At 42.3% G+C, this 24439-nt stretch overlaps 1 protein-coding gene across 1 annotated transcript in view; it reads left to right on the top strand.

Annotated features, from left to right (window-relative positions):
* The window catches only part of itga9 (integrin, alpha 9), a 73813-nt gene that overhangs the window by 8922 nt on the left and 40452 nt on the right, over nucleotides 1-24439 (top strand). The window contains exons 5-15 of the mRNA XM_061039519.1: nucleotides 967-1034; nucleotides 7161-7290; nucleotides 7369-7454; nucleotides 7551-7613; nucleotides 9320-9457; nucleotides 9861-9966; nucleotides 12569-12663; nucleotides 13998-14088; nucleotides 14388-14433; nucleotides 14538-14692; nucleotides 17237-17397. Coding sequence (XP_060895502.1) covers nucleotides 967-1034; nucleotides 7161-7290; nucleotides 7369-7454; nucleotides 7551-7613; nucleotides 9320-9457; nucleotides 9861-9966; nucleotides 12569-12663; nucleotides 13998-14088; nucleotides 14388-14433; nucleotides 14538-14692; nucleotides 17237-17397 — 1139 coding nt within the window. The remainder of the gene's footprint in view (nucleotides 1-966; nucleotides 1035-7160; nucleotides 7291-7368; nucleotides 7455-7550; nucleotides 7614-9319; nucleotides 9458-9860; nucleotides 9967-12568; nucleotides 12664-13997; nucleotides 14089-14387; nucleotides 14434-14537; nucleotides 14693-17236; nucleotides 17398-24439) is intronic.

The following is a 24439-nucleotide window of genomic DNA, read 5'->3' as shown; positions in this document are numbered from 1 at the left end:
GTTTGTTTAGTCCGTTTGTTCTCCTCTGTTGTTGGATTTATTTGATCACGGTGATCTGTGTAGAGCCAGCACCTTCAGCACTCAGCCCCTCACATCTGCTTCTGGCTTTTCTCTGGTGTTTTGGCGCTGAGGATCCAGTAGCAGGAGAGCCTTGAAGTGTGATCTCGCTCCGATGACAGCTCCGTCTTCTGAAGAGCACACAGGTTGTTAGGCTGAGAGTACGAGCATACTTTCTAAAGGAGGTGGAAAATGTGTTTATTACCTATAAGCAGCTTTGGACAAAAATAAAATTATTGCAACTCTTTAAAGCACAGATTTTTGAGTTTATTCTCCTGAAATGAGACGCTAACGAGGAAAGATTTGTGTGGAAGGTCGAGAATCAGGATGACATTTTGTTTTGATTGCGGTTAATCAAATCCATTCTTTCTGCAGGTTGTTTTTCCTTTTGCACATCCTCTACAAGACTTTAAAATCAAAATCCATTTAAAATGGAATGTGCTGTGTTACATCTTCATCTGACTCCTGCTCATGTTTTGATATGTGAGTCAGAGCTTCTTAAAAAAAAAGTCTGTTTTACACCTTCATTGAGCTCCCAGGTCAGGACTCCACTTCCTCCCGTTCCTCTCGCTTTACCAACAGTTTTGGAGAAAGCAGATCCATTTTTGCATTCTGCACAGATCCAATCCAAGCTCAATATTTGTGTAACCTGAGAGTATCGCCCCCCTCCCCTCCCCCTCCTCTCTTTTTACTTTCTGAATGTGGCATGGCACCCCTTCTTCTTCTTCTTCTTCTTCTTCTTCTTCTTCTCCCTCTCAGTCTGCGTTCTGCCCCCCAGACTCCTCGTGCGTGGATGGGGACCCGGGTCTTTGACGAGCTCCATATGGAATGCAGGAAAAAACTCCAGTAAAATGCTGGCTCAGGCACACAGTGAAATAATTTGTGGTTTTGTTTTTTTTTTCTTTGCAGACTACAAGCAGAAGTACGGGGAAGAGCACGGCTCGTGCCAAGCCGGGATTGCGGGAGTTTTTACCGAGGTCAGTAACCGCGCATGTTCATCTTCTTAATGTATGTAATACTTTTTGTTTTTTGTCAGTCGAAAATACAGATTGTGTTTGTTGTAATCCAAGATACAGTCATGAGCCATTTTCAAAATATCCTCCTGAAAATATCTAGATCATTTCAGGAGGACTTTCTCCTGAAATCCTCCTGACCTGGTTGTTCACACATGCACCTCACAGCTGGAGACTATCCCTGTCTGACAGGAGGGGGGGCCGGGGGTCTTCTGAGGGAAGACATGACCTAAAAAAAAGAATAATCTTTATTTTATATAATAATCATCTTTATTTATAGAGCACTTTTCAAAAACAAGTTACAAAGTGCTTTACAAGGACAGAAAATATAAAAACAGGCAGGTCATAGAATAATTAACAAGGCAAGATTAAGGAATAAAAATCACTTTAAAATATAAAATCCCTTTTAAAAGAACTTTAAAATACATATACATATACCCCCTCCCACTGAGTCGAGGTGAATTCTCCTGATTGAACCGCTTCTACAGAATCACAACATCAGCAAAAGAGCGGAGCAGATCATACTAGAGAACAGAAAACATAAAGCAGCAGTTTAATGACGTGCATGGAGAACGCAGCGGCCGCGTGCAGATCGTCTAAGGTCGTGCACAGATATTGCAGCAGTCGTGTTCACATTAGTTCTCTTGAAAGAGAAAGTGTTTTTGTCTCTGCAGTGTGAGCACAATCACTAAAGATTTATTACTGGATTTGAAGAGGGACGGTTTCAGTGGCGTCTGGTTACAACCAAAATTACAAACATAAATTCAAATTAAGTGCAGTTGATGTTTCTGAATTTTTATGTTGAAACAAACATTAAAAGAAGTCAGAGATCTTTGGTTGCTCAGTCGAGGATTAGAATCTTTCCTGTTGCTCTGGAAGTCAACAGAATAAAAGAACATCCTGGAGGAACACAGACGGGATGGGATTTAGGAAAAGTCGAGAATGAATTAATGTAATAAATGTGTTTTGAATATCCTGAAATGTTCTGGAGAGACGATGTCGACAGGATGAAGAGTTGGTTTTCTTTCAATCTTTCTAGTCTGGCTGGTTATTCAGTATTGTTAAGTGTCTACCTGTGGTTTCAGGTCTCTTTGTACTCACTGTGACTCTGTTAGGCTGTGTTGGGCTGGACATATTTATGTGTGACACAACAATCAGATCAAATCCTCTTGTGCATGGTGGGGTTGTTTTTCAGTGAGTGTCCTAACTTTCAGGGTTAGATGAGATTGATAAGAGAGAGTTCAGCACCCGGACAGCTCTGTGAATGAAATGGTTTTGGTGGTTCTGGTGGTTCTGGTGGTGCCCGTATCTCTTCCTGGATGTCAGGAGGTTGAAGAGCTGGTTCAGAGGGTGAGTGCGATCGCCTCTACGATCATGGCTGCTTTGCAGGACGAGGCAGGTTTTTGGAGATTTTCAGGAGGTTGGGGTCCAGTGATGAAGCACTGTGGGAAAAACTGCAATCAGAGGCATGACTTCCTCACATTTCTGTATCAGTCTTTTCAAAGTAAAAGCCATCTAGTGCTTCATATATTAATTGGTACCAATGTTTATTAAATAATGACCCGCAACCAGAAGGTCAGGGGTTTGATCCCCAGCTCCTGCAGCCACATGTCCTGTTAAGTGTCCTTGGGCAAGAAACTTAACCCCAAGTTGCTCCCACTGCTTCATCTGCAGCGTATGAATGTGTATGAATGGATGAGTTACTACTGATGGAATCTTTACTCAGCAGCCTCTACCATCAGTGTGTGAATGTGAAGGTGTGACCTGCGGTGTGAAAGAGCTTTGAGTAGTCAGAAGACCATTTTACCATTTTACCAGTGATCTTAGTGGCTGTCTTCATTATTTGCTGCAGCGTCTCAAACCGCACAGCGATCATGCAGCTGGTCATGATGCTTTCAATGACGCCTCGGTAGAAAGAGCACATGATGGACTCTGGGCTTAAAGTCGATACAGACCCATGTGTCAGTAACAAAGCAGTAAATTAAAGTTAACATTATCATGCTTCAGTTTTCAAACAACCCTTGTCTCTGTTGACGTTAACTCTGTAGGATTCTGAGAAGAGGAAACAGAGACGTTATATGTTCGGGCTGGAGGGGGGATTTTTCCTCCTCCCTTGAGCTGTTTAAGATGTCAAATGATGTGGAAAATCTGAATTCTACATTCAGACATACATGAGCATTGGTATCAAAGCCGCCGGCGCTCCGCTGACTATCTGCTGATAACTGTTTGTCAGCGTATGTTTCCATAGGCTGATAGTGGAGGAAAGGCTGCAGCGACCTCACTTAACCTCCGCTGTGGTTCCACCAGATAAAGACTTTAAAGAAAATATACGAGCTTCCTTTCCTCCTCAGCATAGACGTGCCTCTGTTTTTGTATGAAAATGACATCATCCCTGGTGGCACAGTACCTTTTTTGTATCTCATCTTTTTAGTTTCCCACACATTTTCTGTGAGCAGATAGAAAGATGAAGCTGGCGCGGTGAGCAGAAAAAGTTACAGATTTAAAAGTAAGAAAAGGAATCCAAGCCAAAAATAAAAATGCACACGAGGAATGCTTTTAAATTCAAGCATTTTAGACGTTGTTTTTTTTTGCTTTCTATACATTAGCGATATAATTCTCTCCTGATGTTCTACGAGTCCTTTTAAAGTCTCATATTACTGTTACGCTCAGTTAGTGGAGAACAGTTTACTGTGAGCGATGTAAAAAGCGTCCTCAGGGCACGGCTGAACATTCAGGGGGAAATGGATGGATGGATTTTGATGGATGGATGTTACATAAATCATGGACGTTTTCTTTATTTTACTTCAACCTAATGAAGTTAAAGCATTGCAGAACATCTGATGTTTCTTTACCTGATCCACAAAGACAATATGAATCAAAAGTTCTAGATGTATTGATCATTTTGAAGCTGAAGCAGATTTACTTTCTTGTCCCTAAATATGTGAATTCAACGCTTTACTTTGTTTTATAGACTTAAAACACATTGGCTCTCGTCCAATGATGATTAAGCCTCTGTCAGCACTGGCCATTATTTTTTTAAAGTTGGGTGTTAAAGACCCCATGTTATTCCCATTTTCACTTTTCATGTTGTCAGTCTATTGAGTAGCATTTATATCCTCATTTATCAGATACTGACGTCTTTAAAAACCTTCATTTCAGCCTCGGCCTGAAACGTTTAATACAGCTGCTGTCTCTTTAAGACTCCCCCTCCCCATGTGCACACTTTCTTCTGATTGGCCAGCTCTCTGGAAGCCTGTCAGGGGGCAGAATGCTGCAGGGCTGCCAGGGGAGGGCTGCTCTCCAGTGCTGGGAGAAGAGAGGTTTCAACGGGTTACAAAGAGGCTTGAAGCCGCCTCATGAAATTCTTGGTTTCATATCGGGGGATTTATCGCATGATTTGCAGAACAACCTGTTTAGCGCCCCCTGCTGACTCATCCTGGGATTACTCCAACATGTGTTTACCTCATGATCTGAGGTGTGAGGGAGATCGATCACCTACTGGTTGATTTTGTCTGAAATGCCGATCAAAGCAGAAAATGTACCCGAGCGGCCCATATAGGTGGGAAACAGTGCACACTTCATGCTCCACTAGGCCGCATGCGTCCTCTCTGAAATGTGTCTTGAGAAATAGAGAGAAGCATGAGTATTGAAATCGATTTGTTTATTTCTACATCCGTCGTTAAGGCGGAGGCCGAGCGTTGATAAGGCGGCTGTGTTAACCATGAAGCACTGTGGGAAAAAACTGCAATCAGAGGCAAGACTTCCTCACATTTCTGTATCAGTCTTTTCAAAGTAAAAGCATCTAGTGCTTCATTTATTAATTGGTACCAATGTTTATTAAATAATGACCCGCGGTCCAGACCCTGATGACCTCATAGCTGGTTACAGCCGAGCGTGTAACATCTGTTGATAAGAAAAGAGAGGAGTCGTTGACTTTAGGAAAAAAGAAAAGTTTCAGATAAGTTTCAAACGACAGAATCGTTCAAACCCTCCTGACTGAGGACGTTAGAGTTGATCTGTTGGGTTTTTTTTTTTAACCCCCCCTCATTTTAAAGAATGTGAAGAATTCAAAGAGACTGTTCGACCTTATCCTTGTCTGAACCGCGGAGCGTGCGCCTGGTGGTGCCCAGATGTTTGACACACCGCAGCACAGGAGAGGAGGACTGCTGAGTGAGGTCCTCTCTGTGTTGTTCAGCTTGTTTGAGTTCTCAGTGGTGTCTAAACATCCTGCGACACTGATACCATCAGCCGAGAGAAAACCAGGAAGTGCTGAGCAGATCTTTTAAGTGTACTGTAAAAACAGAGCATCTTTATTATCCTGCTCTCTGGTCCCTTCAGCAGCCGACCGTCCCGACAGAAAGCTGTGAACGACTCATTTTTACAGACGTCATTTTGCCCCGACTTCAAAGCGGGCGGCTTCGGCTGGCACGCCATCTGGACGTGTGGTTAACAGCAGATAGACACAAACCAGTGTGTGGCTGCTGGTTAACCAAATGCTCACCCGGCAGTGTTTTTCTTTCCTGACATTTTTCTTCAGCAGCTAATTGCTGCGCAGACAGACATTCAATCAAAGTCATTAAAACAAAACTGAGTATGCCTTTAAATCTTTGCTGGATTGGCATGTACTTAAAGAAGGAGGATTATTTCCTCCTCTTCCCACTTACCCGGCTTTAGAGACATCATGTCTTGCATGACTCTAGAGATTATTGGTTTCAATAGGACACATTTTACCGAGCATGGCGCTCCTTCTGGGTGTTGCTATCCTGATTTTAAGTGTCAATTTGAGTTTTTCTTGTTTCTTTTTGTGCTTTAGGTTTTTCTCTCTCATAGTGTTAAAGATTTGTGAGCCATCTTCTACTTTCTGGTGATTTATTTTGATCTTTTTGAATAAATGACGCTCCTTGTCTCAGAGTCTAGAGGAGGAGCAGGGCAGGGTGAAGACAGTGAAATGAAAAATGGGCAAACTGGCAACTCTAGGAAGGACGCTAACTCGAGATATCACCCAGCCCTGAGACGCACTTTATGTTACTCTGCTTAGTATTTGGTTCCTTTAAAGCAGTGGTTCCCAAAGTGGGGGTCAGCCACCAAGAGGGGGGGTCGCGAGATGCCTTCCATAAAAAATAAAAAATAATTTAAAAGTGCATAAGTATATATTTTTACCCATTTTTGTAAATATACAAAAAGTAGTCCAATGTCATATAAGACAGAATCATTAAGTCAAATGTAAATTAAATTAATGTGTACATTTTTTATAGTTTTTAGGCTGTCGTATTATTTTGTGTTCCTAGTTTTTGGATAGGTTTATTAGTGTGTGCGTGGCTGTCGCTACGTTATATACCTAACTAACCACCTTAAAGAACAGTTTCTGTCTCCCTGATGTTGGGGGTCACGACCTGAAAAGTTTGGGAACCCCTGCTTTAAAGGGCTGTTATTTACTGACTGTGATGTAGGGCTTTCACACTTGCAGAAAACTCCTGATATTTCCAGGAGGAGATGCATGTGTGAACGCAAACCGCCATGTTTTTCTCTCTGACTTTATCCGGAGTTTCACCTGCCGGCCTCCTAGAATTATTTCAGCAGAAAGTCAGAGTGAGCTGAAGTGAGAAAGCTGCAGGAAATTATCCAGAGAATTCACCTCGACTTTCCATCTCGTGTTACCTCAGGAGACGTCCCGCCCCCCCGTCTCGTCTGACAGGGATAGTCTCCCGCTGTGAGGTTCATATGTGAGCAGTCAGATCAGGATTTCAGGAGCAAGTCCTCCTGAAATGATCTAGATATTTTCAGGAGTGCAGATGTGAAAACAGCTATAGACTGTGTTTATTCTGATTGAACAGTTGTCTCTTCTGTAACGTTCAGAACACATCTTCTGTGATCAGCTTTTGTTTTGGTTTCAGTGTCCTGTTTGGTTTGGGTAGACGGATGTGTTATGACATGGGGGTCAGTGTGTTTTTCTGCTCTAGGTGAAAAAAAGACAAAATGTCCATTCCCTTTGTTTTCTCTGTTACGTTCGATTGACCATCATGTATAAAAATTGAGGGAAAATTAAAAGAAAATTCCTCCTCATGAATGTGGTTGTTTTGTAATTTTCAGGAGCTGGTGGTGATGGGGGCGCCGGGGTCGTACTACTGGACCGGGACCATCAAGGTGTACAACCTGACGTCTGACTCCTTCTCCAGCCCGAACAAAGACGACATCGACTCCCACAGATACAGCTACCTGGGTGAGAGAACCTTCTTTTTGTGAACTCTCGACTACGAGAACCAAAAGAGCGGCGGCTGATTCTCGTCTCTGTCCTCAGGCTACGCGGTGACCGCCGGACACTTCTCCTCCCCTAACGTAATCGACATCGCTGCAGGGGCGCCTCAGCACAGCGGCAGTGGAAAAGTAGGAACCTCCATCTTTTTTTTTTCTCTTGTTTCCAGCTGATGAATTAAAAGTTTCTTCTTGCTGCAGTGATTTTTTTTTTTTCCTCCTGCGCAGGTTTACATTTTCAAAATCGATGGTGCGTCTTTGGTGAAGAGTTTTCAAGCCTCGGGGAGAATGGTATGAGCTGGGACGAGGTCTTGTATTCTCCCTTCTGTTTTGAATTAGTTTATTTTAGTTTAGTTTAGCTTAGCTTAGCTTAGCTTAGCTTAGCTTAGCTTAGCTTTGTTTAGTTTTCGTTTTGTTTTGTTTTGTTTTGTTTTGTTTTGTTTTGTTTTGTTTTGTTTTGTTTAGCTTAGCTTAGCTTAGCTTTGTTTAGTTTTCGTTTTGTTTTGTTTTGTTTTGTTTTGTTTTGTTTTGTTTTGTTTAGTTTTAGTTTAGTTTAGTTTTAGTTTTATTTAGTTTAGTTTAGTTTTAGTTTTGTTTTGTTTTGTTTTGTTTGGTTTTATTTAGTTTAGTTTTAGTTTAGTTTAGTTTTAGTTTTATTTAGTTTAGTTTAGTTTAGTTTTAGTTTTGTTTTGTTTTGTTTTGTTTGGTTTTATTTAGTTTAGTTTTAGTTTAATTTAGTTTAATTTAGTTTAGTTTAGTTTAGTTTAGTTTAGTTTAGTTTAGTTTTAGTTTAGTTTAGTTTAGTTTAGTTTAGTTTAGTTTTGTTTTGTTTTGTTTTTGTTTTGTTTTGTTTTAGTTTAGTTTAGTTTAGTTTAGTTTAGTTTAGTTTTAGTTTAGTTTAGTTTAGTTTAGTTTAGTTTAGTTTAGTTTAGTTTAGTTTTAGTTTTGTTTTGTTTTAGTTTAGTTTTAGTTTAGTTTTAGTTTAGTTTTGTTTTGTTTTGTTTTGTTTTAGTTTAGTTTTGTTTTAGTTTAGTTTAGTTTAGTTTTGTTTTGTTTTGTTTTGTTTTAGTTTAGTTTTGTTTTAGTTTAGTTTAGTTTAGTTTTAGTTTTGTTTTAGTTTAGTTTAGTTTAGTTTTAGTTTAGTTTAGTTTTAGTTTAGTTTTAGTTTAGTTTAGTTTAGTTTTGTTTTGTTTTGTTTTGTTTTGTTTTGTTTAGTTTTGTTTTAGTTTAGTTTAGTTTTAGTTTAGTTTAGTTTTAGTTTAGTTTAGTTTTTGTTTTGTTTTGTTTTGTTTTAGTTTAGTTTTAGTTTTGTTTTGTTTTGTTTTGTTTTAGTTTAGTTTAGTTTTAGTTTAGTTTTGTTTAGTTTAGTTTAGTTTAGTTTAGTTTAGTTTTGTTTATTTGCACATTTTTTGAAAGAAAAGTCAAACAGAAAAATAAAACAAATAAAAAATAAAACACGTGAAAGTGAGGTAGAAACCCATGAGGGCTTATCTCAAAACCTCACTTTAAGAGATTAAACAAAGTTAAAATAAAATACAGTAAAAATAACAAAGTAAGAATATTTACTATCACAAAAAAAACTTACCCAACTGAAAATTACAAACAAACATTGAAAACATAAAAATTGAGCAAAACAGCAAATCGCTCTGCAGCACATATTTCACATCGAGGCTGTTGTTTTACTGTTGTTTTACTGTACTTTTTCATTATTTTCTAACCTAATCTGCCTCTGGGATCATGTGGTTAAGTCTTCTGATGCATTGCAGACATTCACTGTTGTCAGAAATGTGATGTTTACGTCTGCGCTGCAGTAACCAAAGCCAGGGAGGCAGCTAATGCTTCCCTTACAGAAGGGGAATAAAGGACATTTACGGCCGCTTTTAAAAGTTGCAGATAATAAAGGGGAAGTCAGAGTGTGGTTGGTATGTGAATGCAATGAAGTGAAGAAGAAGTGTCTGTGATCTGACCCATTGCTCTGTGGCTCGGCTTGGTTCCAGATGGGCTCTTACTTTGGCTCCTCATTGTGTGCAGTTGATCTGAACCAGGACGGCCTGTCGGACCTGCTGGTGGGGGCTCCCATGCACAGCCAGCTCCGGGACGAGGGCCAGGTGTCTGTGTACCTCAGCAAGGGCAATGTGAGTGTGGGAACATGAAACCATAACGCACAGATTTATTTTTTTGTCCACTATACGTTTCTTTACCGTTATCGTTGCTCCGCTCGCTCATGTTTGATTTCTTTCCCCACCGTGTTTGTTATCATGATTACAGATTAAAACAGCAGAGCATGATGGGAGTGAGGGAGATTATTTTTACCCAAGCTTCTGTTTGTACCTTTTATATTTATGAGTTGTTCCAGGGAGGAAGTCGGCTGCATGTTTGGTGGTTTAATCGTTTGGATAAAAGCCAAGCGACCGCAGTCCTAGCCAAAGAATTTTATCTGAGAAAAGAGGCAATCATTTCTCTGCAGCAGTTTACTTTTGTCTTCTGCCAGCTCAGAAAATAAATCTTGTGGCTTCTTTTTTCTTTTTTATTTTGCAGGGTGTGATGGAGGAGGCCGGTGTTTTGAGTGGCGACAACGCTTTCAATGCACACTTTGGAGAATGCATCACCGCAATCGGAGACGTAGACGACGATGGATATCAGGGTCAGTAAAAAGTTCAGCGGTAACTTTTTAAAGACTGCCTGCTATATTTCATGAACATGTTTTTGAGTTAAGACCACACACTGTATAAAACATGGACGTAGTCTCAGTGATGTCAACCATTGGCTTCTGAAGCGGAGTTTTGATACCAGATGATAGCGGTCGCCATATTGGAAATGCTGGATGGTAAACCCTGATATTTCTTGCGTTTCCACAGCCAATCGTACCCTTACACATCACTCAATCACAGCAGCGCAACATAGTTTAGAAATCCAACAAAGAATACGAATGTGATAAAGTAAAGAAAGATAAATGATTCCTCGGAAGTTCTGCACCTCCGAGGTCTTCCATGGGGCGGAGCTAGGGTCTGACAATAGTCACTTAACAATATTTTTATTAGTTTTATACAGATTCATACAGTACAGTGAGCTCTTCGAATGAGCAAAAGATACAAAAGGATCAGCAACCCCCCTCCCTCATTCCCTCAAATCCCTGTCTACTGCTGGATGTTCATATCACTGTGCTTAAATATAAAAATCTGGAGTTAAAAGACAAGTAAGGGCTGGAATTCGGGTTTCATAGACCCTGAAATAAAAAGAATGACATGGAGAAACAAAAAAATAAAAAGGAAATAAATTAAATAACATACTGAGTTCGGAAAAATACAAAAGTAGACAAGTAGCAGAAAAGTGAAAACAGCCTTGAAGACTCTCTCCAAATCCACAGGACTTTTGAACATGGTGCATTTTGTGTTTGTGCTTTATTACCGCTGTCACACAGGAAGTGACGAGTCTTTCGAACCAATCAACGGACTGCATTGGTCTAGCTCAAATCTTTAGGGTCGGATAGGTACGCTTAGTACCCCGACAGAAGTGTTTCAAAAAAGTAGGACGTTATGAATCGGTTACTCTGGTAGCCTTCCCGACTTTTGACGGTGGAAACGCCAATGAATGTGTACAGCACTGAACTGAACCAAACCGGACCACTTGGTGGAAACAGGGCCAAAGAGGGGGAACTGCGTTGGCCTTAAGGTCAGTAATTGAGACTGATTTACTTTAAGAGGCTAAAGGCCGAGAAGGCTGGGAACCCCGGACTTTGAAGAGCTTTAACACGTTTTGGTCCATTTAACACAAATCTCTCGTATTTTACAGAAGACTAAGTGAAGTTTCAGGATTTACTCCCATCCTCACAGGACCAATCATTTTAGATTTATTCCACCATGATGGGAAATTGTATTGGCTGCAACTTTACACCTGTGTAAATTGTGTTTTTGCTCGTGATTATCAAAGCGTCTGCAATGCTTAAAAAAAAAAGTACAGATTACTTCAAGCCAGAGAGTCCTTGAATGCACCAAAAACAGAGCAGCCATTAAATTCAACACTTTTCTCCGTCTAACCGCGAAACCATCTCTGGGGCCGCCATTTGGCCAGCCAGAGCTCGGATGGCGGTCGTGTTTTGCATGTATACGTTTTTTTAATGACCCTCCAGTGGTCTATGAAATCTCTAATCCAGACGACGGCCAACACTTTGCTGCAGTATTCATCGCTATTAATGTGACATTGTCCTGACAGTCGTGCAACAGAACTATTTCCTGTGTCGTCTGGCGAGAGATAAAGTCGTAAATTGTATATTTTTCACGAGTAAAAGTGGTCTGTTGGAGAGGTGCAACCAAAACCAAGCGTCCATTTTCACAGACTTTCTGTTTAGTTAACAAGGGGGGAATCTATAGAAAAATCTTGCCCTCTTCTACCCGTGTGTGCACCGAGATATCCTGACACACGCTAAATAATCCACACACACACACACACACACACACACACACACACACACACACACACACACACACACACACACACAGGCGTACATCTACATGTCGGTTTTCCTGGCACTCGTCTGTCTCAAACTCTCAGACTGGAAGCTGCTGCCCGGTTTCATCACTGTGAGAGAAACGCTTCGAGGCTTGCTGCCTGGCACATGTTTGTGTGTTTTTGTGTGTGTGTGTGTGTGTGTGTGTGTGTGTGTGTGTGTGTGTGTGTGAGGAGAAAGATGGCAGCTGGGAAGCATAACTCATCCTGCAACTCGTCGCTCTCGCTGTGTCTGGAGAGCCACACTGACAAATCTGTGATTTACAGCCAAAACTGCTACCATTTAAATCTGAGAGAACTACTGTAGAAAAATCAGAAAAGCACATGTCTCGTTTTAATTCTGCTTCTTCATAATCGGCTTAATTAACGCAACAAATGAAGCCATTCTTCGTCCTGTTTCTGCTGCGGTATGCGCACCGCTCGACCCCGGAGGTGTTTTGGTTTATAAAAAGAACGTTTATATATGGACTCGCTGTGGAAATGGGGATAAGGAGACGTTGTTTTTCTCGTTGCCAGCACTTTATAGTCTTGTTTCCACTCTCTCAGAGGTCGCACGAGTTTTTACGGCCACTAACAACACTTAATTGTCTATTAAGAGTCTTACTGTAACTGCTTGTTTCCCAGGCGCTGGCCAGCTGAGAGTAAACAGAAGGCATTCACAAAAAACAAGCCGTCGCTTATGTCCTCATTTTCTTTAACATCTCATGAAAAGAAAAACACTGTTTTACTCGTTTCTTTAGATGTAGCAATCGGAGCGCCTAAAGAGGACGACTACGCAGGAGCTGTTTATATCTACCACGGTGATGAAACGGGAATCATCAGCAAATACTCCATGGTAAGATTTTGTTTATCTCCACATTAAAATATGATGGATTATGTTTCTTGCTTAGTCATGGTTAGCGATGGAAGATCATCGTTTCCCTCCTTTTCTTCAGATATAATATTTCTCTGTAGCTTCACCGCAGCGTGCTAAACGCTGATGGAAACCATGTGTTCACCTTGCATACTGAGGTAGCTGAGTAATGTGTGGTAAAGTCGCAGGTGGTGTTGTAGCCTCAGGAGTACAACAGAAGAAGACCCACGCAGCTTTAAATGAGGGAAATCAGCAGATCTGCGTGGGAACGTTTTAAAAAACTCCCCACATGATCTAAACTATCACCAGTCCTGAGGTCGGCTTGTGTGAAGCAGTTTTAAAGTTTTATATTCCAAACATTAATATTTAATTTGAAGGTGAAGACAGGGTTGTTGATCAGATAAAGGTGCACGTGTGGGGTGATAGCAGGGCACGGATTAGGTCATTATTCAAAAAGAGCTTTTATGCAGAAAGAAATTCAACTATACAATCAGAGAGATAGTTACACTTAGGACAAGGAAGGATAAAATGGTATGTATACAGGAAGCAGTTCTCCCTGCCTTTAAAGAGGACATATTATCCCCCTCCTCCACCTTTTACAAACAGTCCCCCTGTGGTCTACATGAAACATCTGTGCTGTGCTTTGGTCAAAATATAACATGAATCAAGCACCAGAGGAGGTTTGTGACCCTGTATAAACCAGCTCTCTCAGAACGCTCCGTTTTGGTGTGTGTGTCTCTTTAAATGTAATGACCCCGCCCCCTGAGTTTTCCCGGTAGATATCACTCCTTTGCTAACGAAAATAAAAATGGCGGACCTGTGCAAAAGTTTTGTTCTAGTCTGGGGGTTGAGTCCATGGGTGGAGATACCAGGGGAGGGGAGGGGATTTATTTTACCAGAATCCCACTGTGACATCACAAGGAGAGCACATTAGAAACAGAGCATTTTTCTCTGTGTTGTAAGACTTATGCAGACCACAAACAAAGGACTGGATGGGTTTATTTCACATTTTTTGGTGGACACAAGATACTGTATATGTTCAAAAACACTGTAGAAGTGGATTTTTCACAACATGTCCCCTTTATGCTAAGCTAAGCTAATTCCTGTTTTGACCCTGGCTCTTTAGCTACAAGTAGCATCAAGCTAACTCTGTGCAAGAACGCTACCAAGGAAATATCCCGACATCAGCGATGCAAAGCTGCAAAATGTATCTTATGAATTTGAACAAACAGATCACACGATCTTCTAGCTCGCTCGCTTTCTTCCATGTTTGCTCACACATGTTTTTATCTGACGGCGGGTATCATCTGTTACAGAAACTGTCTGGACGCAGCGTTAGCCCTGGTCTGCAGATGTTTGGCCAGTCGATCTCAGGCGATGTGGACATGGACAGCAACGGATACACAGGTAAGTTCAAAACCAGATGAGATGAAAAGTTTCATTTTCACAGAAACATCAAACAGGAAAAGGAAGAGATTGTTAAATATTTAGTTTGTGCAGCCTCATGGTTTCTTGCAGCAGCAGTGCAGAGACTCGTGATAGAGGCATCTTGTTTACTGCATTCCTCTGCTGACATTCAGACTCGGCCTGTGTGACAGTTTAACTCCTCTGTGCATTGTTTTGGATTTGCAGGTGTAAAGAGTGCTTTAAGCAGAAGCTACATTACTGTCATATTGAATCTAGTCGTGTGCCTGTCTTTGTTGCAGATGTCACCATTGGAGCGTTCATGTCAGACAGTGTTGTGCTGCTGAGGTGAGAAGCTGTATCATTTTGTGACGCTGCTGTTTTTCTTTGCTTACCTCTGTCTCGTCTTAATCTCCAGTTTCTCCCACTCTTGTGTTCCTGTGTGGTTGCAGGACCCGGCCTGTCATTACGGTGGATGTCTCCATCTTCCTGCCGGTCTCCATCAACATCACGGTGCCGCAGTGCCACGAGGGCCAGCACCACCAAAACTGCTTCAATGTCACCGTCTGCATGCGCTTCAGGGGGAAACAGCTGCCCGGGCAGATAGGTGAGAAAAAAATCCTCCAGGAGAAACATCTAAATCTCACTATGAGGGCATCAAAACTAACTGAGTGACATCACCCTAAGACCCAACTGCTGTCACCCACTGAAACAAAAACATCTTTCCACTTTGAGTGTCCCTGACTAAGGATTTAATTCTACAATTCTACAATTCACTTAGCAGACTCTTTTATCCAAAGCGATGTACATCAGAGAGTAAGAACAACACAAGCAAGGATCTAGAAAAAAGGGAACAATGTCAGTAAGAGCAAACAATCAGCTTTGAGTCTGATTGGACACACAGGTGCTGACAGGAAGTGACCAGAGGCAAAGCACAACATTGAGGGCAGTTCTTGAGAGCTCTAATCAGTATAGAAACCATCTTATAAGTCGTCGTTATCAAACAAAAACCATCGTCATTACCATCATCATCATCAATAATATGGAGACCATCATCATTAAGTTAGTAGGTATTCATGAAAGAGCTGGGTCTTTAGCTTTTTCTTAAAGGTGCAGAGGGACTCTGCAGATCACATGGAGACTGTTCACTGTCTGTTCTGGAGAATGAGAGACCTCTGTGTATGATTGTGCACCCTCTTATAACTATGCACTGAAATTCACATCTGCAGTCTTTTAGCGATTATTGGAACCGTTATTCGAGTTATGTGCTGTATGTCTTGGCAAACCAGCACCTTGGCACAGTGAACTTCTAAAGCCATACTTTTGAGCTGTCATTTTGTGTTTTTCAAGGGATTGAAAGTCATACTACGTCGTTTAAATTGGGTAAAAATGTAAACATAATCCGGCTGAGAAATTCTCCCCAGGCTTGGAGTTCAGTCAGCGCGGTTAGCCTTTGGCCTCGGCGTCGGTGCGTTTGGCCCGACCCTTCAGGGGCGACTGGCTCGAGGGTGCGGTGCCTGTTTGAGTGCTGAGGTGCGGTCCTGTTTCCAGTGTTTGGGTGTGGTCACTCACCCTCCCCCCCTCCCCCTCCATGCCCAACCCCAGGGGAGCAGGAGCCCTGTCGTTACATAATGACTGTGTCCTGGCTCTCAGGAATAAAGCCTCTCTGTTCAGCCGTCTGGAGAGCAGCATGGAAAGTGTTTGGTGACTCCTCTAATGAAGCCTCCTCTGGAGTGAGCTCATGGCGTTTCCCTCTGTTTGGAGCGGAGGAAACAGGGAGGCTTTGGTCCAAGTGGGGTGTGTTCCGCCACCCTTCCCACTGTTTTACCGGTGTGACACCCTCCTGAGGCAATTACTCCAGACTGAGGCTGATTCATTCAGAGGGACCTAAAGACCCATGTACGGTTTTCCTGGAAGTGTTAGTAATGTTTGACATCATGCTTTACGATTCTTTAATTCAAAATAGATTTTTTGAAGGAGCTCTCCATAAGGTCAGGGGGGGTGGAGCCAGCAAGGAATGTTGTTTTTGAAATGTTTTTCTTTCACAGAAATACAACCTCTGGCCCAGCCGCTGGAAGATTAATTTCCTTTTTTTTTCCCGCTAATACTTGTCTGCTCACCTGAAGCGGAAAAAAAAATCTAAATGTCAAAGATCAGGTTGTCAGCAGTAAATCCTAACCCCTCTGTCTCCATAAGCACATCTTGAATGTAATAACTCAAAAACTCTCTTAAATAAAAACGATCTTAAATAAGAGCTTTTTATTTGCTTGGAAGATAAAACCATTGAGGATCATTTGACCAGTGTCTGCACATGTCAAACTGCTTTATTTATTGTAATGATGCAACAATCCAACTTTTTCAGGAACGGTACTGCTCTGATACCTGGGCTTTGGATATCTACAGAAACAGATACCTATCCGATCTGATACCAGTGTTTAATTAATCACCTGTATTCCTCACAGTGAGGATGAGACTGGGAGCCACTAACATGTTAAACAGCATGAGGTTTTCAAACATTATCTCGATTTCCTCCAGAGCCCCCTGCAGGCACAGATTCATGACATCACTCAAGCTTCATCCATTGATATTCACAGTCTTTGTATGAACGTGATGGCAAACTGTACCATTGTTCCAGGTGATTTGTTGCGTTCAAACCATCACCAGAGAGTCTTAACACACTTGTCACAGAGATCTCGTTTGAATCCGTATCAGACCGATATCTGATACCAGGATTGGATCACAGCCTTCCTAACTAATTACATTTTCTTGGTCTGTTTTTTTTGTCTTCATGTGAAGCTTGTCGTTGTTGCTGCTGTCTCGGCCAGGAAACCCCGCAGCTCTTCAAGTTTTTTTCTTGCCTGTGGGTGAAAGATTTAGCAAAACGATTACGCTAAATCTTTCATAAACAACTCGACACAAAGAGCTCTTGTTAAAAGTTAAAGTGATATCAGATGATTCGACCAGAAAAATGTTCCCGTCTTCCCTCTGACTCACATTCATTCATACGCGATAATTCATCTCTTCCACCCCATGGTTTGACGGCAATCATCAGAAAACCAAACCCTTGCATACTTGAAGCGTTTCTCCAGATTATCTTTACTCCGATAACCGCCGCTGTCAGTTAACAGGAAGTCTGAACACTCTTTTCCAGATCTGCTCTACAACCTGACGGCTGATGTGGATAAGCGGCAGAAGAGCCAGCCTTCCCGGGTCTACTTCACCCAGAGCGGCTCTCAGATCAGCCAGATGAGCCAGCAGCTCAGCCTGGAGATCGACAGGGAGGAGTGCCAGCGCTTCACCGCCTACGTGAAGGTAAAGGGAGGGATTGTGTGGTGTTAGTGCTGGCCCGGCGGGCTGTGTGTGTGTGTGTGTTGGGTTTGTCCATACGCTGCTCGTGTCCTCAGCTGATCTTTCCCATGACCCTGATCCCTCTCTCGCTCTCTTCAGTGTTGACGTCTGATATGAGATATTTGCTTGTGTGGTTTGTTTTTGGTTGGAGCGTCACAGTTTGTATGTTTCCAGCTCAGATGTTGACAGTGTTGATGATGGGAATTTAGGCTCTCTTCAGGGAGCTGGATTTTATTGGTGCCCTTTTCTGCTCCCAAATATTTTCACCTAGTGCCCATTCTGGTTTTTATCACTCGAATTAACTCGCCATGTTTCGACCTACTGTATGGTAAATATCTAATAAGGCTGGGAATCACAGGATACAGCGATTCTGCAATAACTGACAAATTGCAAAAACAATCATACAATGATGCACCACAATATCTGATTAGGTTGAATGTTTTTTTTTATTCACCGACATTTGGATTCAGCTTCCACCTCTCACCACGCTTCATCCCGTTCTTCTGCCTTACATGATGCGGCTGTCAACCTCTTTTAAGACTTAGGAACTTCAGTTCATGTCACACTCAAAACCAACACCGTTAGGAGTCATGGAGAGAAACTGGAAGGGGAAATCTGTTCAGAGCGCCATATTTTCTTCAATTAAAAATATCGATATTTGACACCAGCTTTCCTACTGGCATGAAAGAGAGAGAGCAGCGATGATCCATTGAAATTCACAGGTCGGTTAAATTGAATCAGTAATCAGAATCAGAATCAGAAATACTTTCTTTATCCCAGGGGGAAATTTGGTCTTACCATTGCTCTTCACGCAATACAGCAGTATAAAATAAAATAAAATAGTGATAATAAAATAAGCACCAAGTTGGGCTACAATGATAGGATATATACAAGATAAAGCAATAAATTGGATGATGAGATGGAATATTTTTAAACGAGGACAATCAAAATCACTTAATTGAACAAAAACTTTGGCAATATTTGGTGATCAAATGCATGAAATTGAACGACAATGGGTGTCTATAACTTCTATTTTTGTTGCAGCAGATTCAAAACTGGTATCGATATGGTTTCATTTTTTACTAGTTTCAAAAAAATGTGTTAATGTGACAACCCTAAACTCTGTCACACATCACATGGGGGTGTAAAAGCAGTAGCAGCTGTAGGTAGGTGTAGGTTTTGGATCAACAAACTCCCGCTGGGAAGCTCTGAGTGTCTCCCTGCTGGGTGAGGTCAAAGGTAACATTCAGACGTTTCGACGGTCTGTGAAACCATGCTGCTCAAGTGTACGTCTGCAGAGACTGACAGGACACAGAGTCTCCTTTGTGGTCACATAGTCCCTCTATTGTGCTCCTCTGTGATTTAGCTGTGTGGCCTCAGTGAGGGACGTCGTCCTGAGGGGCAGCGTCCGGGGGTTTCACCTCCTGTAACACGGAGGCCTGTAAATTTCACAGGCATTCTTAAACGGTGCTCTGCAGGCGCTTTCACAGTGGGAGGCTGAGCTGCATGCTGACTGAGAGGGGGGGGGGGCTGTCACTACCAAGCCTGCCTCTCCTCCTTCAACCACTCAGGCTATAATGAGCGTACATCACACAGGGCACATCACGGTCATAAGTCTTAACGTGTTTATCGAGCTCTTCAGTAAGGATCCAAGAATCCAACAATTAAAAGTTTCACTCTCTCTCTCTGTCTGAGTTTGTGCCCACAGAACTTTTAACAGACGATTAGTCATGTAAATGAGAGCTTCAGCCCGAAGTTAATCCGACATTTTCAACGCTTTTAAACCATCAGGTTGGTGGGTGGGCGAGTGAATTATCAGTCAGACGAAGGCTCTTTGGTGCCAAATGTCTGTGGCCGCTCTCTCGCTGTGAGACAAACACACTAAAACTTAAAGTGTCATACGTTCAGGAAAGACGTTACTTCATGCTTGAGCCGTGTTCTGCAGCAAACTTATGAAGATTCATCCTGAGAGTTACATGACGATCCATGCTACTTTCTTGTCAGTTCATAAAGTCTGCCTCAAGAAGCCGAGGTGAGATTCCCCGACAATGCCAAAGCTGAGAAGCCACACAGGACGGTAAAGGTGTGGCACCCTAAATTACAACATTTCTGTTTACAGGCTGAGTGACCCTTGGATATGTCTGAAAAGTAAAGGGGATAAAAGATTACGACCTTCTGTGATAGCTGCCTGACAGGAGTCTTCCTCATACTTATCTAAACTTGAGAGAAGAAGAATCACCATAATCACTGAAGATCTGGCTCCGCTCTGAGAGCAGGTCTAGTCTAGCTTGACCAATCGGGATCGTTTATCTTCCTCATGCGTCTGCCCACATGAGCCAGTCCAACCCATTCCCCTAGAAGAGGTATGCTAATGGAAACCAGCTGGTTTCTCCACTACATCCCCGAGGGATAACGCGCCCCCCCCCCCCCCCCCCCCCCCCCCCTCCCTCCGCTCAGCTCCAAACATGCAGTGAAAATGCAGGACTTGAGCCTCGCGTCACAGCGGGAGCTTCTGGTGCTGCTGTTGTGTCAACTGGAGCTGCACGCTTGGCGCTGCTGATGGAAAAAACCCTCGCGTCAGGGTTGATTGCTCAAGCCGTGATGCATGAGGGCCGGGGTGGAAGCAGGCCATGTGCTATTCTGAGCGGAGTTTGTAACTCCTCTGACCATTTGTCGACCTCATTTGTTGTCATTATAAATAAAATAAAAAAACACTCTAAAGGGCCTCAGATTTGCAGCTAAATTTAATAAAGCATGGTTCAGGTTTTATTTGCTCATGCAGCTACAGGACTCAATCAGGCATGCTCAATTTTCACCATCTGAGTCGAGTAAGAAACGAGAGCTGGAGCCACTCACTAAATCATGTAGTGTTGAGAAAACAGGGAGTTATTCAGAGAGAAAACAGAACAGAAGCTAATAGCTCAATCTGAAAAGCGTAATTCCTACAGAAATTATGCAAGTCTCTCATGTTGATCATTTTAAATATGTTTTCATTGGCTTTGCCTCACAGCATACCGGCCCTCCAGATGGTCTTTGTTTGGTTATTTTTAGCTAAAGAAACTCCACTCTGGTCTTTTTTTTTTCAGTCGTACCTCTCAGTTTGGAGGGAAAAAACAGTTCCGAGCAGCGATGATGACTGATTGATCGTTCGGGGTCCAGATGACACAGAGGTGCAGTGTGCGAGCCGGGAATGAGTCACTGAACAAAAAACAACCATCCAGCTTTGAGTAGAAATTCTTCAGTTAGATGTGTTGTATTAAGTTATTTGGAATAATATGCATGTTTTCCGGTGTGGCTGAGTCGTCGTTCCTGAGTCACAGCAGCGGTGAAATAGCTTGCAGGTTTGAAATATTCATTCACGTTCAACTGGACGCCTCAGCGATCAGACTATTTTTATCGTGGCATCGAGGATGGAAAAAGCTCTTACGAGTATGGAAAGTTGAAGAGTAGCCAGTGCAGCCAGGAAGGCTTGATTAGATTATTTTAGGCGTTACACACTAGAGGAATTCAGGCCTGATTTGGCCCCCCTTCAATCAGGGGGCGTGGCTTGTATCTAATAAGTGTGTGGTGTCAAAACGATTACTTTTCTGCCCCGAGCCTGATCGAGCTGCCAATGAGAGCGAGCAGACCAGGAAGTGTCAGCCACCAGATGTTCTGATCTCACCAACATGTCAGTGAACATAAAGCTCCTATACCGTTTCCTCCTCCAGGATTTCACCCAAATATTTTTTCTAGATTTTAGTTTTTTTGCTGCAAAAAAGACCGCACACCAGGGCAGTCAGCTGACGACGTCGATCGTCCTCCATGTTTGTTTTCCTTCTGAAGTCCAGTTTGATCACTTGAGTTTCTCTGAGATCAGGTGTCTGTGAAATCGTTTCTACAAACGTCAGGTGTGTGGTCTCGTGGTTTTTCCGAATTATCGAGTTTGTGCGTTCTGATGATTACAATGTTTAAGATCGGTTCAAACTGTCCTCATGTCTTTGGTCACCCATGTTTTTAAAATCAGTTAAGATTTGAAGATTGTCTAGTGTGTGGACATCTTTATCAATCTCATATTCATTCACCATCAAATCAACCAGTACAGACTTGATGATAGCACCACATCATCCTCTAATCAACATAGATCCTTCATCCAGTCATTTAAATATCAATATTCTTTTGAGTTCCTATTTCATATTCATAGCTCGTATGAATCAGTTGTTGTTACCTGCACATGACTTTGTTTTATGTACAAATTTCATGCTCCTGACAAGTTACCCCTCGAGGATTTACAAAGTTGTTTGAATTGACTTGAAGAGAAACAGAAAAATACAGACATTGCATTTAACGAGCAGAAGAAAATGGATCAGTGACATCACAAAAAGCCTTGTTCACACCTGCACAAAACTCCTGGAAAACTCCTAAAACATGGTGTCGCCGGTGGAAAAGTGGTTAGCATGCACCTCCCATGTACTGAGGCCGAAGTCCCCAAAGTGGGACCAGGGTTCAAATCCAATCTGTAGCTACTTTCCTGCATGTTATTCCCCACTCTCTCTCGCTCCGATATCCGACTCTTCTCTATATCCACTGTCCTGTCTCTCTAAATAAAGGCACAAAAATAAATCTTAGAAAATGCCTGTGTGAATGCAAACAGCTGATTTTATCTCTCAGGCCTTATTTGAGTTTTTCCTGCCGGGCCTTACATTATATCTTTTCTGCATGATGATGACCCATTCTCAGTTCTCCCCATAGAGCCAGACCGCTAACTAAGCTGCAAACAAAACAAACGAACTAGCTGTGAAAAATAGTTTGTGCATGCTTTATGTTGAGTGGAGACCATCAGCGTCCTTAAGATTTAATGTAAAACAAGCGTAATGTCAACATCACAAAGTAACCTACGTCCTACTCTAAACTTTTAAAACATTAATTATTCATTCTGTGAAGCTCTATTTAGATGTCAGCTGGCTTTAAAAAGCTCACTTAGCCATGATTTACGGCTAAAAAAATGTTGTATTCCTTTGTCAGATGTTCTGCACTTCTTCCCTGATCACATCGCATGGCATGTTTACATCTTGATGGTCATCTATCCATCGTCGCAGCACGGCGCTGGCGCACGCGAGCCTTGAAATCGTGCCAAGAGCGAGCTCCATTTGTGGTCATGAGTGGTATTGTGTGTGCAGCTCTGCGGACGCATCACAGTCTCCGAGGAGGAGCTAAAATAAGCAGTTAAAGCCGCGGCCTGTAACAGTTGTCTGTTTAATTTAGCTCGTAAAGTATCCTGCTCACTCCCCCCCCCCCCCCCCCCCCCCCGGCCTATATTCACCGAGTATGCGGCCTGTATATCTCATGTACCGCTCCTAACATTTGCTGTGCACAAGTCGAGTATTTAAAGCTCCATCAAACTGTAGTCGGAGGACTGCGGCGTTTATTGGTGCATGTGTGGGATGCACATCTCTCTGTCGGAGCTTAATGCATGCAGGCCGTCGCCCGTCTGACATGACCGAATGGAAACACTGAACACATGTTGCATTTGAGGGATGCAACGCGTGAGATTTTGAGACTGATGATGGGATATGAAGATCAGGGTTCTCTGTATCATGAGCTCTGTAAATGTCATTCTGAAGAGATGATGCTTTAATGTTCCAGTGAGTCTGCTTGTTAGCGTCATGCTGGATCTACTGTAGTTCATTTCTGATCTGGCTCAACAGATGTATCTTTTTTTTCTCCCTCTCATATCGCTATGGAAACATGGATCAGTTCACAACATCATAAAGCTTTACAGCTCAACTAGTAACAGAGGTCATCGTACCAGGTCACTGATGAACCGTTGTAGTTCATGTAGGGATGGAAATCTTTGAGTGTGTCACGATTCGATTTCGATTCTTGGGGTCACAATTCGATTCAGAATCCATTTTTGATTGAAAATTATTCTGGATCCGTGGATTCAAAGTCTATTTTTTATTTAGTACATACTTAAGGATCTACTCCAGTCATCTGTCGAGACTGGCTGAATTTCTTGCTGCTCCATTTGGCATTCTACTGAGTTAAAGAGCTAGCATTAGCACTTAGCAGGAAGTGACTGATTAGCCAAAATTGTTTTGTTTTTTTTCGATTTTTGGAAGTTTTCCCACCTCTTGTAGTTCAGTGTTTTCAGCACTCAACATCCTATGAACCAAAACGCCCCAGCTGTGATTGAAGACAAGATAACTGCAGAGTTTTCACGTCGACACTGAGCACAAATGTCTACCCTTTATCTTCTGGGTTTTAGTGTCTAACAGTAAATAACGTTGTTAGAGGACGGGTGAACTCTACTCCTCTGTGATAAACATCTTACCTGACAGTTTTCAGCTTTGTTATTCAGTGAACTACAGAATCTGTTTGACCTCAGCTGCCATCTCCAAAGATAACCTCAGAAAGCACGGCATGCACAGGAGTTCCTGACGCTGCAGTTCAAAATATTCTCTAGAAAAGACAAAGACTCAGAGCGTCAACGCCGTCTGGCACGTGGAAACCTGGAGCCGGGGCCGCGCTGCCACACTGCCCGCTTTGTTTTGCCTCTTTACAGTTCAACAGAAACGTGCAATTCCCCTGACACCGTTCCCCTGGTTTCATTTACCCCGGGCCAAGAGGGCTGATACAATGAAAGTATATAGCAGGAAGTTAATCAACCCCAGCTGTCTTCTATTACAAATGGCAGCCTGTCAAGCTCCTATTTTTAAAGAATTTAAAGGGAAAGAAAGTCAAAAATCCCATGGAAAATATCATAGATTCCGTCATATATGTATAAATTCAGATTTAAGTGCGAGCTTTTTCTGCAAGGATTAGTGTTTATAACATTTACTGGAAGCTAAAGACGAGCTATTCAGGCTAATTTTAGCTCAGGGTAATGTTTTGGTCAGGATTTCCCTACATGGTCGTGCCAGAGTGAACTTTATACAGTTCTTCTCGGGCCGAGTGCACAGCCTGCAGACTCTTGTGACGTTACAATAAAAGTAACATTTCTCATGAGGTTCCTCTCGTTCGTGTG

This window comes from Labrus mixtus, chromosome 6, assembly GCF_963584025.1.
Source record: "Labrus mixtus chromosome 6, fLabMix1.1, whole genome shotgun sequence".
NCBI classification, from domain to species: domain Eukaryota; kingdom Metazoa; phylum Chordata; class Actinopteri; order Labriformes; family Labridae; genus Labrus; species Labrus mixtus.
Note: the sequence above shows the minus strand (reverse complement) of the source record. Positions and strands in the feature narration are given on the sequence as shown.